This window comes from Pseudophryne corroboree, assembly GCF_028390025.1.
Source record: "Pseudophryne corroboree isolate aPseCor3 chromosome 3 unlocalized genomic scaffold, aPseCor3.hap2 SUPER_3_unloc_57, whole genome shotgun sequence".
Taxonomy (NCBI): domain Eukaryota; kingdom Metazoa; phylum Chordata; class Amphibia; order Anura; family Myobatrachidae; genus Pseudophryne; species Pseudophryne corroboree.
In genome coordinates, this window is record NW_026967549.1 from 388,081 (window position 1) to 408,645 (window position 20,565).

The 20,565-nt window shown below is 48.5% G+C and overlaps 1 protein-coding gene across 1 annotated transcript in view; it reads right to left on the bottom strand.

Annotated features, from left to right (window-relative positions):
* Window positions 1-361: 361 nt before the first annotated feature.
* Window positions 362-20,565, bottom strand: part of LOC134984469 (oocyte zinc finger protein XlCOF22-like) — a 166,402-nt gene continuing 146,198 nt past the window's right edge. Inside the window, exon 4 of the mRNA XM_063950040.1 lies at window positions 362-2,590. Within this exon, the coding sequence (XP_063806110.1) occupies window positions 1,810-2,590 (781 nt within the window). The 3' untranslated portion in view covers window positions 362-1,809. The remainder of the gene's footprint in view (window positions 2,591-20,565) is intronic.

The window sequence follows — 20,565 nt, forward strand, 5'->3', positions numbered from 1 at the left end:
AGTCTAATTAGCAACTGGTTCTGTGCGGGACCCATACTCCTCTTTACTGTCTCCAGCAGCCCCTGGTACTGCACTGCGGCCATCTGCCCTGTCTCCCACTACTTCCACCCGCCCCGTCTCCCCCCACTACTGCCACCCACCCTGTCTCCCCCCACTACTGCCACCCACCCTGTCTCCCCCCCACTACTGCCATCCACCCCGTCTCCTCCCAGTACTGACACCACCCTGTCTCCCCCCACTACTGTCACTGCCGTCTCCCCCACTACTGCCACCGCCCCATCTCCCTCCCCAAATGCCACCCACCCTGTCCTCCCCCACTACTGCCAGTGCCCTGTCTCCCCCCACTACTGCCACCCACCCTGTCCTCCCCCACTACTACCACTGCCCTGTCTCCCCTCTGACACCTTAGCGCTGCTTGGGGACAATATTACCCACAGACAGTGCCTCCGGCAGCCCCCGCTACAGCACTAGTGCCACCACCCTGTCTTCCTCCTGACCTCTCAGCAGTGCTTGGGGATTCTTGGTACTGCTGGTAACAGTCCTTCATCTGCAGATGGAAGTAAGCAAGCAGGGCAGTAAGGAGGTAGAAGTTGCTTCTGGTACCATGGACCCTGGTCATGTAGGGCTGGGAGAGTCAGTAAGATTATGTAATAGAGTCACCATCTTACAGGCAGCCGGTGAAGGGAGCAGAGAATGGGTGTTATGTGGCAGGAACGGGCTGGTTAGGTAACAGCCCGGCTGCTGCATTCTGTACAAGCTACAAGCGGTGCTATTCTTTTGCTGGGAGACCCAGGTAGAGGACATTGCAGTAGTCTATGGGGTATATGCAATTCCGGGCGAATTGCGGCACATTTTCACCCATTTTTAAATTCGACACAATTCGACCGTCGGAATTCGACATATTCAATAAAAAATGAATTTGACAGTCCCGCTGTCAAAAAACGGGCGATTTGACGGATTTTGATTAGATTTTTAAAAATGTTTAAAAAAACGGGAAAAAACCCGGAAAAAAATTGCGTGGGGTCCCCCCTCCTAAGCATAACCAGCTTTGGGCTCTTTGGGCCGGTCCTGGTTGCCAAAATACGGTGAAAAAAGGACAGGGGATCCCCCGTATTTTAACAACCAGCACCGGGCTCTGCGCCTGGTCCTGGTGCAAAAAATACAGGTCACACGTATTTTTTGTACCAGCACCGGGCTCCACTAGCTGGACAGATAATGCCACAGCCGGGGGTCACTTTTATACAGCGCCCTGTGGCCGTGGCATTGTATGTATGACTGTAGGTAGATCTTCTGAGGGAAATAAGTGCTGGAGTCTGGCTATGTTCCTCAGATGAGGATCTGATTGTGGCTGATACCTGATGTGTAAGTGTCACTACACCATCCATTACACCAAGATTCCACACATGATCAACATTTTGTAAATCTGAACCCCCAAGCAAAAGTCTGGTTAGTTTGCAAAGCTGAGCTGTAGCCCTGATCTTTGTTGGTGAGCTTTTACCATATAGACCTGTTTCACCAGGACTGAGTCACAGCCAACTGGCATCACCCACACCTGGAGCTCAGCGAGACCATTTAGGATTGGTACTGGGTTCTCAATACCTGGAGCAAAAGACAGGTGATCTGCATAGCAGTGGTAGATGAGGGCATGACATCTGATTATTTTACCCAGTGGTAGCATGTATATTGCAAAAAGCATAGGAGATAGGATAAGAACCTTGAAGAACAACACATGGCAATGATGAGTATACTCCAGAAGATTAAAATGGTTCCTCAACTGAGTGATGTCTATTGTGTGCAACAAGAGCTGATTTATTTCTCAGAGTATGGAAATGGCCTCTCACCTGTGTGAGTTCGCTGATGTCTAACAAGATGTGATTTTTGTGTATAACATTTCCCACACTCAGAGCAAGAAAATGGCTTCTCACCTGTGTGACTTCTCTGGTGTTTAACAAGATGTGATTTGTGTGCAAAACCTTTCCCACACTCAGAACATGGAAATGGGTTCTCACCTGTGTGACTTCTGTGATGTATAACAAGATGTGGTTTTTGTGTAAAACATTTCCCACACTCAGAGCAAGAAAACAGCTTCTCACCTGTGTGACTTCTGTGATGTATAACAAGATTTGATTTGTTTGCAAAACATTTCCCACACTCAGAGCATAGAAATGGCTTCTCACCTGTGTGAGTTTGCTGGTGTGTACCAAGATATGATTTCCGTGTAAAACATTTCCCACACTCAGAACATGGAAATGGCTTCTCACCTGTGTGACTTCTCTGATGTTTAACAAGATCTGATTTGTTTGCAAAACCTTTCCCACACTCAGAGCAAAGAAATGGCTTCTCACCTGTGTGAGTTCGCTGATGTGTAACAAGATATGATTTCCGTGTAAAACATTTCCCACACTCAGAACATGAAAATGGCTTCTCACCTGTGTGACTTCTCTGATGTTTAATAAGATCTGATTTGCTTGCAAAACATTTTCCACACTCAGAACATGGAAATGGCTTCTCACCTGTGTGACTTCTCTGATGTATAACAAGATCTGATTTGTATGTAAAACATTTCTCACACTCAGTACATATCAGTGGCCTCTCACCTGCCTTACCTGTGTGTGGGTTAATAGGCTTTGTGTTCTGTGTAAAACATTTGGCATCTATAGCACAGGGAAACTCTGTATCTACTGTCAGAGCTGTAACAGATGCACCAATATCAGAGTGATCAGGAGAACATTTCCCAGGATCAGAGGGACCAGCTGATAGAGCTGGATGTATAATTGGGGTAATGGGGTTAGCTCCTGGAGAATCCTGTCTACTGTCATTATCTTTTATGTCACAATCCGGGGATAACATTAGATGTCCTTCTGAGATATTCCTGCTTGTGTGTCCATCTGCTGGAAATAAAATACATTATGGAAATGTGACATTTTCTGTAACAATATTAATCTTGTAAACAATAGGAGAAGACAACTCGCTGGGACACTTAATTGTAAATGTGTGTGTATAATAAAACATAACTTTTAATGAAGGCTTTATAATATTGTGTCTCAAACTATCATTGTGTCCACCCTCCTGAGAACACTCACAATAACATATGTAATATTATAATAAGACTTAGATATATCTCTCTCTTGTACTGGTAACTAACCATGAAGTATAAATGGAGATGTAGTCACTCGCCAAGTCCTATGTCAGCACCAATGTAAAACAATGGATGGGGAACATATCGTATGAATTGGAGATTCTAGATGAACAATAACATCAGTCATATGAGCTGATGGATCAGAGAAATGTCTCCTAACGTTACTCCTGGAAGCATTGGTAAGGTAGCATTCCTTTATGTGTGTGCTCATACGCTGGTAAGCCTGTACATGTGTTACTCACCCTTATATAAGGTATATTGCTACAGCAGAGTAGGTGTGGAACAAGGTACTTTACATGCAATACACCATATGATACCCTGTAATCATCATCTGCTAGGTAATAATCTACTTTCTCTTACGTCCTAGAGGATGCTGGGGTCCATTTAATACCATGGGGTATAGACGGGTCCTTTGGGAGCCACTGGCACTTTAAGAGTTTAATAGTGTGGGCTGGCCCCTCCCTCTATGCCCCTCCTACCAGACTCAGTTTAGAAAATGTGACCGGAGGAGCCGGTCACAGCTAGAGGAGCTCCTAGGAGTTTTCTTAGCTTTTTATTTTCTAGAGATAGGTTACAGGAAGGCTGCTGGCAACAGCCTCCCTGCTTCGTGGGAGTAGGAACCAACTTTCTGAAGAGTTAATGGTTCTCTAGTCTGCTGACAGGACACTGAGCTCCTGATGGTGCTGATCGCAGGCCCACCAGGTGACTGCTCACTCCCGCAGCATGGCCGCCACCGCCTAACAAAGCCAGAAGAAAGAAGAGTGATGAGTACAGCGCCAGTATCCCGGTTAGCGGATCACCGGTGGGTAAACAGGCCCTGATCCAAGCACCGAGGGACACTCTGCTCAGGGTACACTTTTTTCGTATTAAAGAACACATTATACAGGTTGCTTTGTATTCCTCATCCACAGCTGAGTGCCTGGATAATCTGCAGATATTTCCAGATATTTCTCCTGTGACGCTGGCCAAAAGGCGTCTATTCCACCCAAGGAAATGTACAATACAAATCGGTATTTCCTACTAAGGTTATTGTAATGTGAAACGGCGTCTTCGCAGTGATACCTTCACCCGAGGATGGCCCTGCTATTCTGAAAACATAGGATTTTAATACCTACCGCTAAATCCCTTTCTCGTTGTTAATAGGGGATACTGGGATGGTCTTAGTACCATGGGGTATAGATGGGGTCCATTGGAGCCTGGCACTTTAAAACTTCTTCAGAGTGTGCTGGCTCCCCCCTTCTATGCCCCTCCTGTAGACTCAGTCTAGGAAAACTGTGCCCGAGGAGACGGACATACTTTGAAAGGAGGAAAAGAGACAAGAAAGTGGTGAGAGAACGAACCAGCACATAACATAACAAGAGGATAGCAACACTAACCACAACTTGAAAATAGGGACAGCAAAAGCAGACCCAAACTACAACACACAAGAACAACTCTTGATGGAAAATATCAAAGCACAGAGGCGGGCGCCCAGTATCCACTATGGACTATGAGAAAAGGATTTACCGGTAGATATTAAAATCCTATTTTCTCTAATGTCCAAAGGGATACTGGGATGGTCTTAGTACCATGGGGAAGTTCCAAAACTCCAAACTGGGTGGGAGAGTGCTGAGACCCCATCAAAACTGATTGACCAAACTGAAGATCCTCAGTAGCCAAGGTGTTGAACCTTTAAAACTTTACAGCATGTTCGAACCCAACCAAGTAGCTGCCCAGCATAACTACAAAGCCAAAATACCCCGGGCAGCCACCTAGGAAGAACCCACTGACCGTGTGAAGTGGGCCTGAACAGACCTTGGCAGCGGCAAAGCCGCCGAAGAGTGAGCCTGTTGGATCGTAAGCCTGATCCAACACGCAATAGACTGCTTCGAAGCAGGACAACCAATCTTTGAAGCATCATAGAGAACAAAGAGCGAGTCTGATTTTCTGAGACGAGCTGGCCTCTTGGCATAAATCTCCAAAGCCCGAACCACGTCCAAGGACATTGGTGTAACAGACGTGCCAGTGACAACCAGAACCACCACCGGCCAATTGATATGAAATGCTGACAGCACCTTAGGTAAGAATATCTAGCGAGTTTTAAGCACCGCTCTATCCTCATGAAACACCAGAGAAGGACTCTAACAGGATAAGGCCCCTAATTCCAAAACACGCCTCACTGAGGCCAAGGCTAACAACATGATAGCCTGCCATGTCAAATACTCCATGTCCACCTTGTGGAAAGGTTCAATCAAACCGATTGGAGAAAGGCCAGAACCAAATTGAGAACTCACGGTGCTGTGGGAGGCACAAAGGGTGGTCGAATATGAAGGACCACTGGGAGAACGGCCAATTGTTCCCTGGAATAAAAAGACATGGCTGAGATTTTTCACTTTTATGGAGCCTAAACGTAGGCCCACATCCACAACAGCCTGCAGGAAGTGCAAGAAATGTACCAGATGAAAATCCACAGCAGAATACGGTTGACCTTCACACCAAGAGACACATTTCTTCCATATGCGATGGTAATATTTCGATGCGACCATCTGGCCGGCTTTCAGCATAGTCGAGATAACCTTGCCCGGAATCTCTTTACTGGCAAAAATCCTCCCAATATACTTCCATTGCATCAAACGTAGCCGTTGTAAGTCTGGATAGACGAATGGCCCTTGTGTAAGATGATCATCCTGAATTGGCAGAGGCCAGGGGCCTATGAGTAATAAGGCTAAAATGTGTACATACCAGGCCCTGTGGGGCCAGTCTGGGGCAATCAGAATTGCCTGAACTCTGTCCCTTTAAGTCTTTTGAGAACTCTTGGAATTAGAGGAACTGGAGGCAACAAGTACACCAACCGGTAAATCCACGGTTTCGCCAAAGTGTCCACTGCTGTGGCCTGTGGATCCCTCATCCCAGAACAGTAACGCAGAAGCTTCTTGGTGAGCTGAGAAACCAACAAGTTGATTTGCGGGTAGCCCTACCGATGAAATATCTGCTGAAACACTTGCGGGTAGATCGTGTCTACTGAGGAAGTCTGCTCCCCAATTGTCTACTCCCGGAATTAATATGTCAGAAATGGCCTTGGGATTCCGCTCCACCCAGAGGAATATCTGTGACACCTCCCTCATTGCAGCTCTGCTGTTTGGACCTCCTTGTTGGTTTATGTACGCCATAGTTGGTGCGTTTTCCGACCATACCTGTATGGCCTGATACTGAGGGATATAAAGAGGTCAGCAGAAGGGCACTGTAAATCGCCCTGAGTTCCAAAACATTTATCAGAAGGGAAGCTTCTTGATCAGACCACCTTCATTGGAACCGAGCCCCTAGGGTCACTGCACCCCAATTATGGAGGCTTGCATCCTTTGTCAGCAGAATCCAATGATGAATTCCGAAGTGTTGACCCTCTGGAAGGGAGATCAGCAACCACCATAAGAGGGAAATCCTGGCGTTTCGTGTAAGGCATATCATCTGGCCTATGTGCAGATGTGACCCAGACCATTTGTCCAGCAGATCCAGCTGGAATGGTCATGCATGAAATCTTCTGTACCGAATTGCATCGTAGGAGGCCATCATCTTTCCCAGTAAGCGTATGCAAAGATGTACCGAGATTTTGTTCAGCTTCAAAATGGAACATACCATTGTCTGAATTATCTTTGCCTCGTCCATAGGAAGGAACACCTTCTGAGACACCGTGTCCAGTATCATTACCAGGAACTGAAGCCTCTGCGTAGGTTCTAGGTGGGATTTCTGCAGATTGAGAATCCACCCATGATCCGTGAGTAGTCGTGTTTGAAGGCTGATCTTTTCCATCAACTGTGCTCTGAATATAGCCATTATGAGGAGATCGTCCAAGTATGGAACGATGTTCACTTCCTGCTTGCGGAGTTGTAGCAACATCTCTGCCATCACCCCTGATAACACCATCAGTGCCGATGAGAGACTGAAAGGTAAGGCCTGAACCTGGTAGTGACTGTCCTGCAGTGCAAACCTGAGGTAAGCCTGAAGAGGTGGCCATATTGGGATGTGACGATACGCATTCTTAATATCCAGAGAAACCAGGAATTCCCCTTCTTCCATGTCACGCTAGGCTTGAGTTGGGGATCTGACGACTGATAATTGACTGAGGGAGCAGCTATCGGCAAAGGAAGGAAACAAGGTGGCTGAATGTAGTTCTTACTCATGGATTGAATACTTAGGCCTGAAGATGTAGAGGGGTAGGCAATGAGGACAATGACCGATAACGATACACTGAAGAAAGAGGAATTCAGTTTTAATGAGACCTCAATCATACACAACGACTAGGAGAGAAGTCTGAGTGAATTCTGAAAGACAAAAGGTTAGTGACTTGTAAACGATGCTGAAGAATACTGAATGAAGAGATGACTTGTGATTTGTAAACGATGCTGAAGAGAGGATCGCTGTGAGCACCATCAGCAAATGGAGACCCTCTACCAGATAGAGGGCCCAGTGGTTAAACCACAAGAGCAGGTGGACTGGGAGCAAAGGACTGCACTAACAGAACTGACCACCAGGCAGACACAACAGAACCAGGATACCAGGGGTTAACCTGGGAGTACAGAGCGCAGGGCGCCTTACAGCTGCAAGTAACTTAAAGTACTGGCAACATAGCTAAGCATCAACCCCTTTTTATAAGGGAAGCCTGAACCTGATTGGCTGGACGCGAACTGGGATACCTATTGTCTTGGATTGATCTCTAACATGGTGGTTCCCTGCACAGAGGACACATGTGGAACCAGCACACAGCCACTACCTCTGGCCTCAGCCTCCCAGATGCCGCACTCCAGCAACAGGACACTTGGAAACAGACTCCTCCGGCTTCCATGCTCCGCTCCCCAGGACCTGGACCCCGGCCTCCAGACACCCGGAAGCCGCACCGGAAGACATTGCTGCTGTAGATCCTATCCATCGCAGCGACACCAGCCAGCTAAGAGGAAGCTAAGAGGAAGGCCCCAGGGACCAGAACCGGTGGTAAGACTCCGGATGCTGACAGTACCCCCCTTTTTAGGGTGGTCTCCGAACACCCACGCTGCTTAGTGGGATTCTTGACATGAAAGGCCCAACTCAATCTTGGAGCATGAACATCCTCTGCAGCCACCCAAGATATTTCCTCCGGACCAATCTATGAGATACTGGAGATGACCATACCTCTTGCGGAAGTCAGGAAACTTATGAACCTCGAATTCCTCATTTTGAGCAGCTTGAACCTTGGGAGGTTAAGGGAAAGCTGCCCGAAAATGATTTAGTACAAGAGGCCCTATGTTTAGTACAAGAGTCCCTATGTTTCCGATCAGCGTAGGTCTTTCATTTCTGGGAAGTCTTAAGTAGTGCCTTATGGATTTGTCTCCAAATCTTAGTGATCTGACGAAGAGCGGATTCAGCAGCAGGAACCTCAAGAGGTGGGAGAGATTAGAAGGAAGGAACTCGTGGATGAAAACTTTGAGGACGAGGTTTAGCTTTCTTATAAGATTATTTTCCAGTTCTGCCCATTCTTCAGCATAACATTACGGAGATTAGAGAACAAGGTCAGGAGGCCAGTAGTGACATAGCAGAAGTATTGAAGTGTGGAAATAGGGAGACATCAGTGAGCATAGACCCCCAGTGGCCATCGGTTACAGGAACATTGTGAGATCAGTTGTTTATGGGTAATAGCAAGAAGGTGCCATCCTTGAGCGGTAAAGTAATTTATAGGAGCCAGCAACTGGAGCCTGCTACTGTCCTGGACACATGGACTGTTACGCCGTAGCTATACTGATGCCCCAAGAGCTCTAATTAGATCTTGCGGGGATTGAGGGGAGCAGGAGAGGAAAAAAACCCAGCAGCAGTCAAACAGTATGGAGGATGTAGTCAGCACAGTCTGCCACCAGAGGGAGTCGACAGAGCAGGAGTGGAGGCCAGGCAATAATAATAATAATAAAAGCAGTTCAGGCGACCACTTACTGCCCAGGTAGGGCCGCAGCGGCAGAAGTCCCTGCTGGAAATCACAGAGACTGTAGTGAAGGGCACTGATCATGGGCTGGTAGTGTCTGTAACTCCCAGAGAAGCGGCTGGTTTCAGGAGGGCATGCGGCTATATTGCCAGTTTTCAAGATGGCCACTTCTGGCAGGGAAGCCCAAATCAGAATAAAATGGCCGGCTCTGGCGGGTGAACCAGGTCAGTAATAAGGCAGGAGAGGGTACTAGGATGCAGTGGCACAGGGTAGCGTATCTGGCTGCATAGGAACCTGACGTGTATGTCCACTATAATTCACAGCTCCGCCAGATTCCCCCATAGCACCATGGGTTAGGAGGAGAGGGGGAGATGCCGGGACACTGCTGGAGTGATGACAGGCAAGCGCTCCCTGTATTCCCCGCTGCCACGACTCAGGGCTTCAACGGCCGGACAGTAGGAGAAGGTAGGCTGTGGGCAGGTGAGCTGACTAACCTGACGCGTCCCTGCTGAGACCAGCAATCCCTGTAGAATGCGCCGCATCAGATGCCGGGAGAGCAGCTCCGCTCCGTGTCTCCCACCGCGGTCACCGCTGATCCCCAGTCAGCCTCTCCACATGGCTCCAACGCACGGCTAGGCACAAGAGTGGACAGGGCGCACAATCCTCGTTGAGTAGCAGCGCTACCTCGCTGAGGTCCGGTCCGCGGTGGGATCACTGCACAACTTCAGTCCGCGGCTTCGGATCTGGGTGTAGGCCGCAACCTGCAAAAGCCAACTGAATGGCTCCCCGGCTCCGCAACCTACAAAACACACAGAGGGGCAAGAAAGGGCCCGAAAGAGACCGAAGGACAGCTGTAAAAGGCAGAAAGGACCTATAGAAGCAGAAGATCCTTTCCAGTCAGGCCTCACCCCCCGTGACATAATTTATTGATGTTGAAAACAAAAGTAATGTAGATTTTCGCACCAATCTAAGACCTGCGAATCTACTTTGGGAGCCACCTCCCTTTTTTTTTTGCCAGGTTACTTGATACTTTTGTCCTCATTGGTTACTATAGGTCACGTGGACGAGGTTCTCTCCATATCCCCGGACATAGCGTGTGTCAGATGACGTCACTTTGATGCACTGGAGCGTGCGACAGACAGCGACATGGACGGTTCCACCGGGTATATTAATTACACGGAACATGCACATGCGTGTAGATGGTGACACAAACTACTGGATGATCATTGTGAATGTCTGAGGTATTGATACAATGCGAATTTGTTGAGATATTGTTTCTTTTTCAGATGGAACCATGGGTCGTGCACGTGATGCGACTGGCAAAAGGGAGCCATTGGTTGTGGCCGAGACCGGCATTTGTTAGTTGGTGATCCCTTGTAGACCGTGAGTAGTATCCATCTACAGTGGAAGAAGCATGGACACCAAGAATCTCAGCGGCGGAACAGTGGGCGAAAGTAGATCACGACAAATCGGGACCACAGGCATTTAGGTCGCCTAGCAACCACCAATCGTTCCAAACGCATCAGGAACTGCACCAACAGTACAATGCCGGACCCAGCCAAGCAGTCCCACAGTCCCATATCTGGTGAATTGGAGGGCCACGTGAGATGTGGTGGCATGTCAGACTGGTGCTCTGAAAACCAATCCAAGCCTTCGGTCACTGTTCCGCCGCTGAGAGCATACCTAAAGTCTAACACTAATGTGATAGCTGCTTTTATGGTAATTATTTTGAGCCATAGAGTAGCGCCTGCAGTATAGTGGGGTCCCTTGTCGGGGGCTGCAGGCTTAAATGCACTGAGCAATACATGAACTAAAACTCCACTGTTTATTATTGTTAGTTAAATATACGTTATGGTAAGAACTTACCGTTAATAACAGTATTTCTCCTATGTCCATAGGTTTCCACAGGATAACAATGGGATATGATGGAGCGACAGCGGATTGGCACCAAATGATCACAAGCTTTCAGGCCTCCAGGATGACACAGGCTCGTCCATATATCCCCGCCCACTGGCTCAGTCAAATCAGTTGTATTCCAAAGCATTTAGGCGGGAGCTTTATGTAGAACCCTATTCAGGCGAGAAGAACACACATGCACACCCTTCCATGCAAGAGGGAAGAGGTTTGTCAGTATAAAGTTTCTCAAATCGAGTGCGTCAGGGTGAGATCCCTGTGGAAACCTGTGGACATAGGCGAAATACTGTTATCAATGGTAAGTTCTTACCATAACGTATATTTCTCCGGCTGGGTCCACAGGTTATCCACAGGATAACAATAAGATTTTAAACCTAACGGTAAATCTTTTTACCCTAGTCCGTAGAGGAACCTGGGGACTCCGTAAGGACCATGGGGTATAGACGGGCTCCGAAGGAGACATGGGCACTCTAAGACCTTTTAATGGGCGTGAGCTGGCTCCTCCCTCTATGCCCCTCCTCCAGACCTCAGTTATAAAACTGTGCCCAGAGGAGATGGACATTTCGAGGAAAAGGATTTTGTTAATTAAGGGTGAGATACATACCAGCTCACACCACAAACACACCGTATAACATGGTATATAACTAAACCAGTTAACAGCATGAACAACAGAAATCAGCAACAGATTTATTCCGCACTGGGACGGTCGCCCAGCATCCACTATGGACTATGAGAAAAAGATTTACTGGTAGGTTTAAAATCTTATTTTCTCTTACGTCCTAGAGGATGCTGGGGACTCCGTAAGGACCATGGGGATTATACCAAAGCTCCAGACCGGGCGGGAGAGTGCGGCTGTCTCTGCAGCACCGATTGAGCAAACAGGAGGTCCTCATCAGCCAGGGTATCAAACTTATAGAATTTTGCTAAAGTGTTTGAATCCGACCAAGTAGCTGCTCAGCAAAGCTGTAATGCCGAGACACCTCGGGCAGCCGCCCAGAAGAGCGCACCTCCCTAGTGGAACGGGCCTTCACCGATTTTGGTAAACGGCAATCCTGCCGTAGAATAAGCCTGCTGAATCGTGTTACAGATCCAGTGTGCAATAGTCTGCTTGGAAGCAGGACCGCCAACCTTGTTGGCCGCATATAGGACAAACAGAGCCTCTGTTTTCCTAATATGAGCCATTCTAGCTACATAGATTTTTAAAGCCCTGACTACATCAAGGGACTTGGATTCCTCCAAGACATCTGTAGCCACCGGCACTACAATAGGTTGGTTCATGTTAAACGACGAAACCACCCTAGGTAGAAATTGTGGACGAGTTCTCAATTCTGCTCTATCCACATGGAAAATCAGATAGGGACTCTTGTGGGACAAGGCCGCCAATTCTGACACCCGCCTTGCAGATGCCAAGGCCAATAAAATGACCACTTTCCACGTGAGAAATTTTAACTCATTAGTTTGAAGTGGTTCAAACCAATGTGATTTAAGGAACTGCAGTTCAGGTCCCACGGTGCCACAAAAGGAGGTTGGATGTGCAGTACTCCTTTCACAAAAGTCTGTACTTCTGGAAGAGAGGTCAATTCCTTCTGAAAGAATATTGATAAGACCGAACTCTGCACCTTAATGGAACCTAACTTTAGGCCCATATCCCCTCCGGTCTGTAGAAAATGGAGAAAACGACCCAGCTGGAATTCTTCCGTAGGAGCATTCTTGGATTCACACCAAGACACATACTTCATCCAGATATGGTGATAGTGTTTCGCAGTTACTTCCTTCCTAGCTTTAAGTAGAGTAGGGATGACTTCCCCTGGAATACCTTTCCTAGCTAGTATTTGGTGTTCAACCGGCATGCCGTCAAAAGTAACCGCGGTAAGTCTTGGAACACACACGGCCCCTGTTGTAATAAGTCCGCTCTGAGAGGAAGCGGCCAAGGATCTAATGCGATCATTTCCTGAAGATCTGGATACCAGGCCCTTCGAGGCCAATCTGGGACAATGAGTATCGTCTGAACTTTTGTTCTTCTTATGATTTTCAATATTTTTGAGATGAGCGGAAGCGGAGGGAACACATAGACCACTTCATACACCCACAGTATTTCTAGCGCATCCACTGCTATTGCCTGAGCTTCTTGTTGAGTTGTGACGCCATCATGTCTATTTGAGGGAGTCCCCAACAACTTGTTACTTCTGCAAAGACCTCTTGATGAAGTCCCCACTCTCCTGGATGGAGATCGTGTCTGCTGAGGAAGTCTGCTTCCCAGTTGTCCACTCCCGGAATGAATACCGCGGACAGAGCGCTTTCATGATTTTCCGCCTAGCGAAGGATCCTGGTGGCCTCCGCCATTGCTGCTCTGCTCCTTGTTCCGCCCTGGCGGTTTACATGCGCCACGGCTGTGATATTGTCTGACTGGATCAGAACGGGTAGGTTGCGAAGGAGATGCTCCGCCTGTCTCAGGCTGTTGTATATGGCACGTTTATGTGCAGACAAGCCTCCTGGTTTGACCATATTCCCTGAAAGTTTTTTCCCTGTGTGACTGCTCCCCAACCTCGGAGGCTCGCATCCGTGGTCACGAGAACCCAATCTTGAATTCCAAACCTGCGACCCTCTAGAAGATGAGCACTCTGGAGCCACCACAGGAGAGATATACTGGCGCTGGGGGACAGGCTTATCATCTGATGCATTTGGAGATGGGACCCTGACCACTTGCTCAATAGGTCCCACTGAAAAGTTCTTTCATGGAACCTGCCAAACGGAGTGGCCTCATAAGCCGCCACCATCTTTCCCAACACTTGAGTGCATTGATGAATCGACACTCTTTTTGATTTTAGCAGAACCCCGACCATGTTCTGGAGTTCCAGAGCTTTTTCCACTGGGAGAAAAACCCTCTGCCGTTCCGTGTTGTTGTAGCACCCTCAGAGAGAGAGCCACGCTCTTCAGTAATTGTTCTCTTGATCTCGCTTTTATCAGGAGATCGTCCAAGTACGGGATAATTTTGACACCCTGCTTGCGCAGGAGCACCATCATTTCTGCCATTACCTTGGTGGAAAGCCCAAACGGCAACGTCTGAAACTGGTAATGACAATCCTGTACAGCGAATCTCAGGAATGCCTGATGAGGAGGATATATGGGGACATGAAGGTATGCATCCTTTATATCTAGTGACACCATAACCCCCCCCCCCCCTCCCTTCCAGGCTGGAGATCACTGCCCGGAGAGATTCCATTTTGAATTTGAATCTCTTCAAATATAGATTTAGGGATTTTAGGTTCAGAATCGGTCTGATCGAGCCGTCCGGCTCCGGGACCACAAACAGGGTTGAATAGAACCCCTTTCCCTGTTGCAACTGGGGGAACCTGGATAATCACTTGCTGTTGACACAGCTTTTGTATTGCCGCCAAAACTATTGCTCTCTCTGGGGGGAGAAGCTGGCAAGGCGATTTAAAAAATCGGCGTGGAGGCACATCTTCGAACTCCAGTTTGTAGCCTTGGGACACAATTCCTATCACCCAAGGATCCAAGTCCGAATGAACCCAGACCTAGATGAAGAGCTGAAGACGTGCCCCCACCGGTGTTGTGCGGTGGATTTGGTAGACGTCGGGGAGGACTTTTGCTCCTGGGAACTAGCCAAAGCTGGTGTTCTTTTCCCCCTACCTCTACCTCTGGCGAGGAAGGATGAACCGCGCCCCTTTCTGAATTTATGAGACCGAAAGGACTGCATCTGGGTTTTCTTTTGCTGTGGGGGAATGTAAGGCAGAAAAGAAGACTTACCTGCGGTAGCTGTGGAAACCAGGTCCGCGAGGCCTTCCCCAAACAGAACTTCACCCTTGTAAGGCAAAGCCTCCATAAGTCTCTTGGAGTCAGCATCCCGAGTCCATTGGCGGGTCCACAGTGACCTCGTAGCTGAAATTGCCATGGCATTTGCTCTTGAACCCAAGAGCCCAATATCTCTCGCAGCCTCCCTCATATATAACGCTGCGTCCTTTATGTGACCTAATGTCAACAAAACACTGTCTTTATCGAGGGTGTCCATGTCAGAAGACAAGTTATCTGCCCATGCTGCAATTGCGCTCCCCACCCATGCCGACGCTACCGCCGGTCTGAGCAGGGCTCCCGTAGTCGCATAAATTGATTTTAAGGTAGTTTCCTGCCTGCGATCCGCAGGATCTTTTAAGGTCGCCGTGTCCGGGGACGGTAGGGCCACCTTTTTGGACAAGCGCGTCAGGGCCTTGTCCACCGTGGGTGAGGATTCCCACCGTAACCTGTCCTGTCAGGGGAAGGGATACACCATTATAATTCTCTTGGGAATCTGCAGTTTCTTGTCTGGAGTTTCCCAAGCCTTTCCAAATAAAGCGTTCAGCTCATGTGGTGGGGGAAATGTTACCTCAGGTTTCTTCCCCTTAAACATACAGACCCGTGTGTCCGGGACAGACGGGTCCTTTGTGATATGTAAAACATCTTTTATTGCAATAATCATGAATTGAATACTCTTTGCCACCCATGGGTGCAACTTTGCCTCATCATAGTCGACACTGGAGCTGGAATCCGTGTCGGTATCAGTGTCTGCTAACTGGGTAAAGGGACGTTTTGGGGACCCTGAAGGGTCTTGTGACACAGTAAGGGCCATGGAGTGACTCCCTGGTTGGCATTTGGACTCTGCTTTGTCCAATCTCTTATGTAATAAAGCCACATTTGCATTCAAAACATTCCACATGTCAACCCAATTAGCCGTCGGCGGTGCCTCCGGAGACAATACTACCATCTGCTCTGCATCCTCCCTAGAAGAGCCTTCCGCTTCAGACATGTCGACACATACGTACTGACACACCACACACACTGGGATATATGGATATGGGGTCAGACCCACAATAAGGCCCTTTGGAAAGACAGAGAGAAAGTATGTCAGCACACACCCAGCGCCCTGTGGTTCTGAAACAAAGTCCCAGACTAGTAAGCGCTTTTATAATAATACATTTTGCACCAAATTAATGTGCCCCCCCCCCCCCCCCCCTCGTTTTGCACCCTGTTAATGGTGTACAGCAGGGGAAAGAGTCCGGGAGCATCTTCTCTGCAGCACGCTGTGGAGAAAATGGCGCTGGTTAGAGCTGAGGGAACAAGCTCCGCCCCCTCGATGGCGGGCTTCGGTCCCGCTGTTTCTTTATACTGGCGGGGCTTTATATACTGCCTCAGCAGTATCTATACTTGTGCCAGCCTATATATGAGGTAAAAGTTGCTGCCCAGGGCGCCGCCCCTGCGCCCTTGCTGTGCCGTTGTGTGTGTGTGTGTGTGGGAGAAATGGCGTGTAGCACGATCGCTGCGTGGTACCTCACGAAGATCTGAAGTCTCCTGCCACCTTTGAAGTCTTCTTGCTTCCTATACTCACCCGGCTTCTATCTTCCGGCTCTGCGAGGAGGACAGCGGCGCGCTCTGGGACGAACAGCGAGGACGACACCTGTGTTCCGACCCCCTGGAGCTAATGGTGTCCAGTAGCCTAAGAAGCAGAGCCTATCAGTAAAGTAGTTCTGCTTCTCTCCCCTCAGTCCCACGATGCAGGGAGTCTGCTGCCAGCAGGTCTACCTGAAAATAAAAAACCTAACAAAAGTCTTTTCTAGAGAAACTCAATAGAGCTCCCCTAGTTTGTGACCAGTCTCCTCTGGGCACAGAATCGAACTGAGGTCTGGAGGAGGGTCATAGAGGAAGGAGCCAGCTCACACCCATTAAAAGGTCTCAGAGTGCCCATGTCTCCTGCGGAGCCCATCTATACCCCATGGTCCTTACAGAGTCCCCATCATCTTCTAGGACGTAAGAGAAAATGGGATTTCCCAAAGCAATTTTTAGTGGTGAGGACGCTCTTGATTAGACAGGAGAACCTTGCGCCAAATTCAGCGTCATGAGAGGCAAAGGTATCCATGGCATAATGTCTAATGAATGTGTTAATGGATGAGCATGTGGCTGCCTTACATATCTGTTCTGCTGAAGCACCACGTTGTACTGCCCTTGAAGGACCTACCTTAAATGTAGAGTGAGCAGAGACATTAGCCGGAACAGGGAGATCAGCTCGAGAATATGTTTCTGAAATAGTCATTCAAAGCCATCTTGCTAGCGTCTGTTTAGTAGCAGGCCATCCTCTATTGTGAAATCCGCTGTTCAGTAACTGCTCTCTTGATCTCGCTTTTATGAGGAGATCGTCCAAGTACGGGATAATTGTGACACCTTGCTTTCGCAGTAGCACTATCATTTCCGCCATTACCTTGGTGAAAACTCTCGGGGCCGTGGAAAGACCAAACAGCAACGTCTGGAATTGGTAATAACAATCCTGTACCGCAAATCTTAGGTAGGTCTGATGAGGTAGATAAATGGGGACATGAAGGTATGCATCCTTTATGTCCAGAGATACCATAAAATCCCCCCCTTCCAGGCTGGCGATGACCGCTCTTAGCGATTCCATCTTGAACTTGAACCTTTTCAAGTATAGGTTCAGGGATTTTAAATTCAGTATGGGTCTGACCGAACCGTCCGGTTTCGGGACTACAAACAGGGTCGAGTAATATCCCCTTCCTTGTTGAAGCAGGGGAACCTTGACCACCACCTGTTGAAGATACAATTTGTGAATTGCATTTAACACCGTCTCCCTCTCCTGGGGAGAAGATGGTAGGGCCGATTTGAAAAACAATTTCTATGGCCCGGGGATCCACCTGCGAGTGAACCCAGATGTGGCTGAAAACCCGAAGACGTGCCCCCACTGGGGCGGAGTCCTTTAGCGGAGCCCCAGCGTCATGCAGTGGATATTGTAGAGGCCGGGGAGGACTTCTGTTCCTGGGAACTAGCTGTGTTGTGCAGCTTCTTTCCTCTGCCCTTACCTCTGGCAAGAAAGGACACAGCTCGTACTTTCTTGTATTTTGGTGATCGATAGGACTGCATTTGGTAATACGGTGCTTTCTTAGGTTGTGAGGGAATATAAGGCAAAAAATGTGATTTACCAGCAGTAGCTGTGGAGACCAGGTCCGAGAGACCTTCCCCAAACAATTCCTCCCCTCTGTAAGGTAAAACCTCCATATGCCTTTTTGAGTCGGCATCACCTGTCTATTGCTGGGTCCATAGGATTCGTCTAGCAGAAATCAACATAACGTTTTTTCTAGAACCCAGTAGACTAATGTCTCTGAGCATCTCTCATATATAGGACAGCATCTTTTATATGCCCTAGGGTCAATAACATAGAATCCTTATCTAGGGTCTCAATCTCCGCAGATGAGGTACCTGTCCATGCTGCTACAGCGATATAAACCCAGGCCGACGCAATTGCCGGTCTGAGTAAGGTACCAGAATGTGTGTACATGGACTTCAGGGTAACCTCCTGCTTGTGGTCAGCAGGATCCTTGAGGGCAGCCATATCCTGGGATGGCAGCCCTACCTTCTTGGATAAGCGTGTCAATGCTTTATTCACCCTAGGGGAGGATTCCCAACGTATCCTGTCCGTTGGCGGGAAAGGATACGCCATAAGAATCCTCTTGGGAATCTGCAGTTTTTTGTCTTGAGATTCCCAAGCTTTTTCACATACAGTAATTCGTTCAACTCATGTGAGGGGGAAAGGTTACCTCAGGTTTCTTCCCCTTATACATGTGTACCCTCGTGTCTGGGACAGGGGGTTCCTCTGTGATATGCAAAGCCTCTTTGAATGCAATAATCATATATCGAATACATTTTGCCCCTTTTGGCTGTAACTTTGCATCATCATAGTCGACACAGGAGTCAGAATCCGTGTCGGTATCTGTGTCAACAATTTTGGATAGTGGGCGCTTTTGAGATCCCAAAGGTCCCTGTGACATAGGGGCAGGCATGGGTTGAGACCTTGGCCGTACCCTAGCTTCAGCTTTGTCTAATCTTTTGTGCAACAAATTTACATTAGCACTTAATACATTCCACATGTCCATCCAGTTAGGTGTCGGCGTTGTCGACGGAGACACCTCATTCATTTTTACCTCCTCCTCCTCCTGAAAGCATTCTAACTCAGACATGTCGACACACACGTACCAACACACCACACACTCAGGGAATCCTCTTATCTGAAGACAGTTCCCCCACAAAGCCCTTTGGAGAGACAGAGAGAGAGTATGCCAGCACACACCCCAGCGCTATATGACCCAGGAAAAAAACACTATGGGGTATATGCAATTCACGGCGAATCGCGCCAAATTATCGCCGTTTTTTAATTCGACACAATTCGACAGGTGAATTCCGGCAGGTGGCTGCCGGAATTCACCATATTCAATGAAAAACGGATTCGACAGTCCCGCGGGCAAAAAAAGGCCGATTTGCCGGATTTTGCAGCAATTTAAAAAAACGTGAAAAACCCGGAAAAAAAATGGCGTGTGGTCCCCCCTCCAAAACATAACCAGCCTCGGGCTCTTCGAGCTGGTCCTGGTTCTAAAAATCCGGGAGAAAAATTGACAGCGGATCCCCCGTATTTTTAAAACCAGCACCGGGCTCTGCGCCTGGTGCTGGTGCAAAAAATACGGGGGACAAAACGAGCAGGGGTCCCCCGTATTTTTCACACCAGTATCGGGCTCCACTAGCTGGACAGATAATGCCACAGCCGGGGGTCACTTTTATACAGTGCCCTGCGGCAGTGGCATTAAATATCCAACTAGTCACCCCTGGCCGGGGTACCCTGGGGGAGTGGGGACCCCTTCAATCAAGGGGTCGTCCCCCCCCAGTCACCCAAGGGCCAGGGGTGAAGCCCGAGGCTGTCCCCCCCATCCAAAGGCTGCGGATGGGAGGCTGATAGCCTTGAGTAAAATGTCAGAATAATGTTTTTTTTTTCCAGAAGAACTACAAGTCCCAGCAAGCCTCCCCCGCAAGCTGGTACTTGGAGAACCACAAGTACCAGCATGCGGGAGAAAACCGGGCCCGTTGGTACCTGTAGTTCTACTGGAAAAAAAATACCCAAATAAAAACAGGACACACACACCTTGATAGTAAAACTTTATTACACACTGCCGACACACACATACTTACTTATGTTGATACGCCGACTGCCACGGTCTCCGACGATCCGAGGGTACCTGTGAAAAAAATTATACTCACCTCAATCCAGTGTCCGGGAGATAATCCACGTACTTGTTAAAAAAAAAAAACGAACACCCGAACCACCGGACTGAAAGGGGTCCCATGCTTTCACATCAGACCCCTTTCCCCGAATGCCGGGACACCACGTGACTCCTGTCACTGAAGTCCCTTCAGCCAATCAGGAAGCGCTACTTCCGTGGCGCTCACCTGATTGGCTGTGCGCTGTCTGAGCTGTCAGACAGCGCATCGCAAAGCCTCTCCATTACTTTCAATGGTGGGAACTTTGCGGGTAGCGGTGGGGTTAACCCACGGTCAGCCGCTGACCGGCGGGTGACCTCACCGCTAGCCGCAAAGTTCCCATAATTGAAAGTAATGGACGGAGCTGTGCGATGTGCTGTCTGAGTTCAGACAGCGCACAGCCAATCAGGTGAGCGCAACAAAGTTGCGCTTACTGATTGGCTTTAGAGACCTTTCTGTGACAGCTGTCACTGAGAGGTCTCTCTGCATTCGGGGAAAGGGGTCCCAT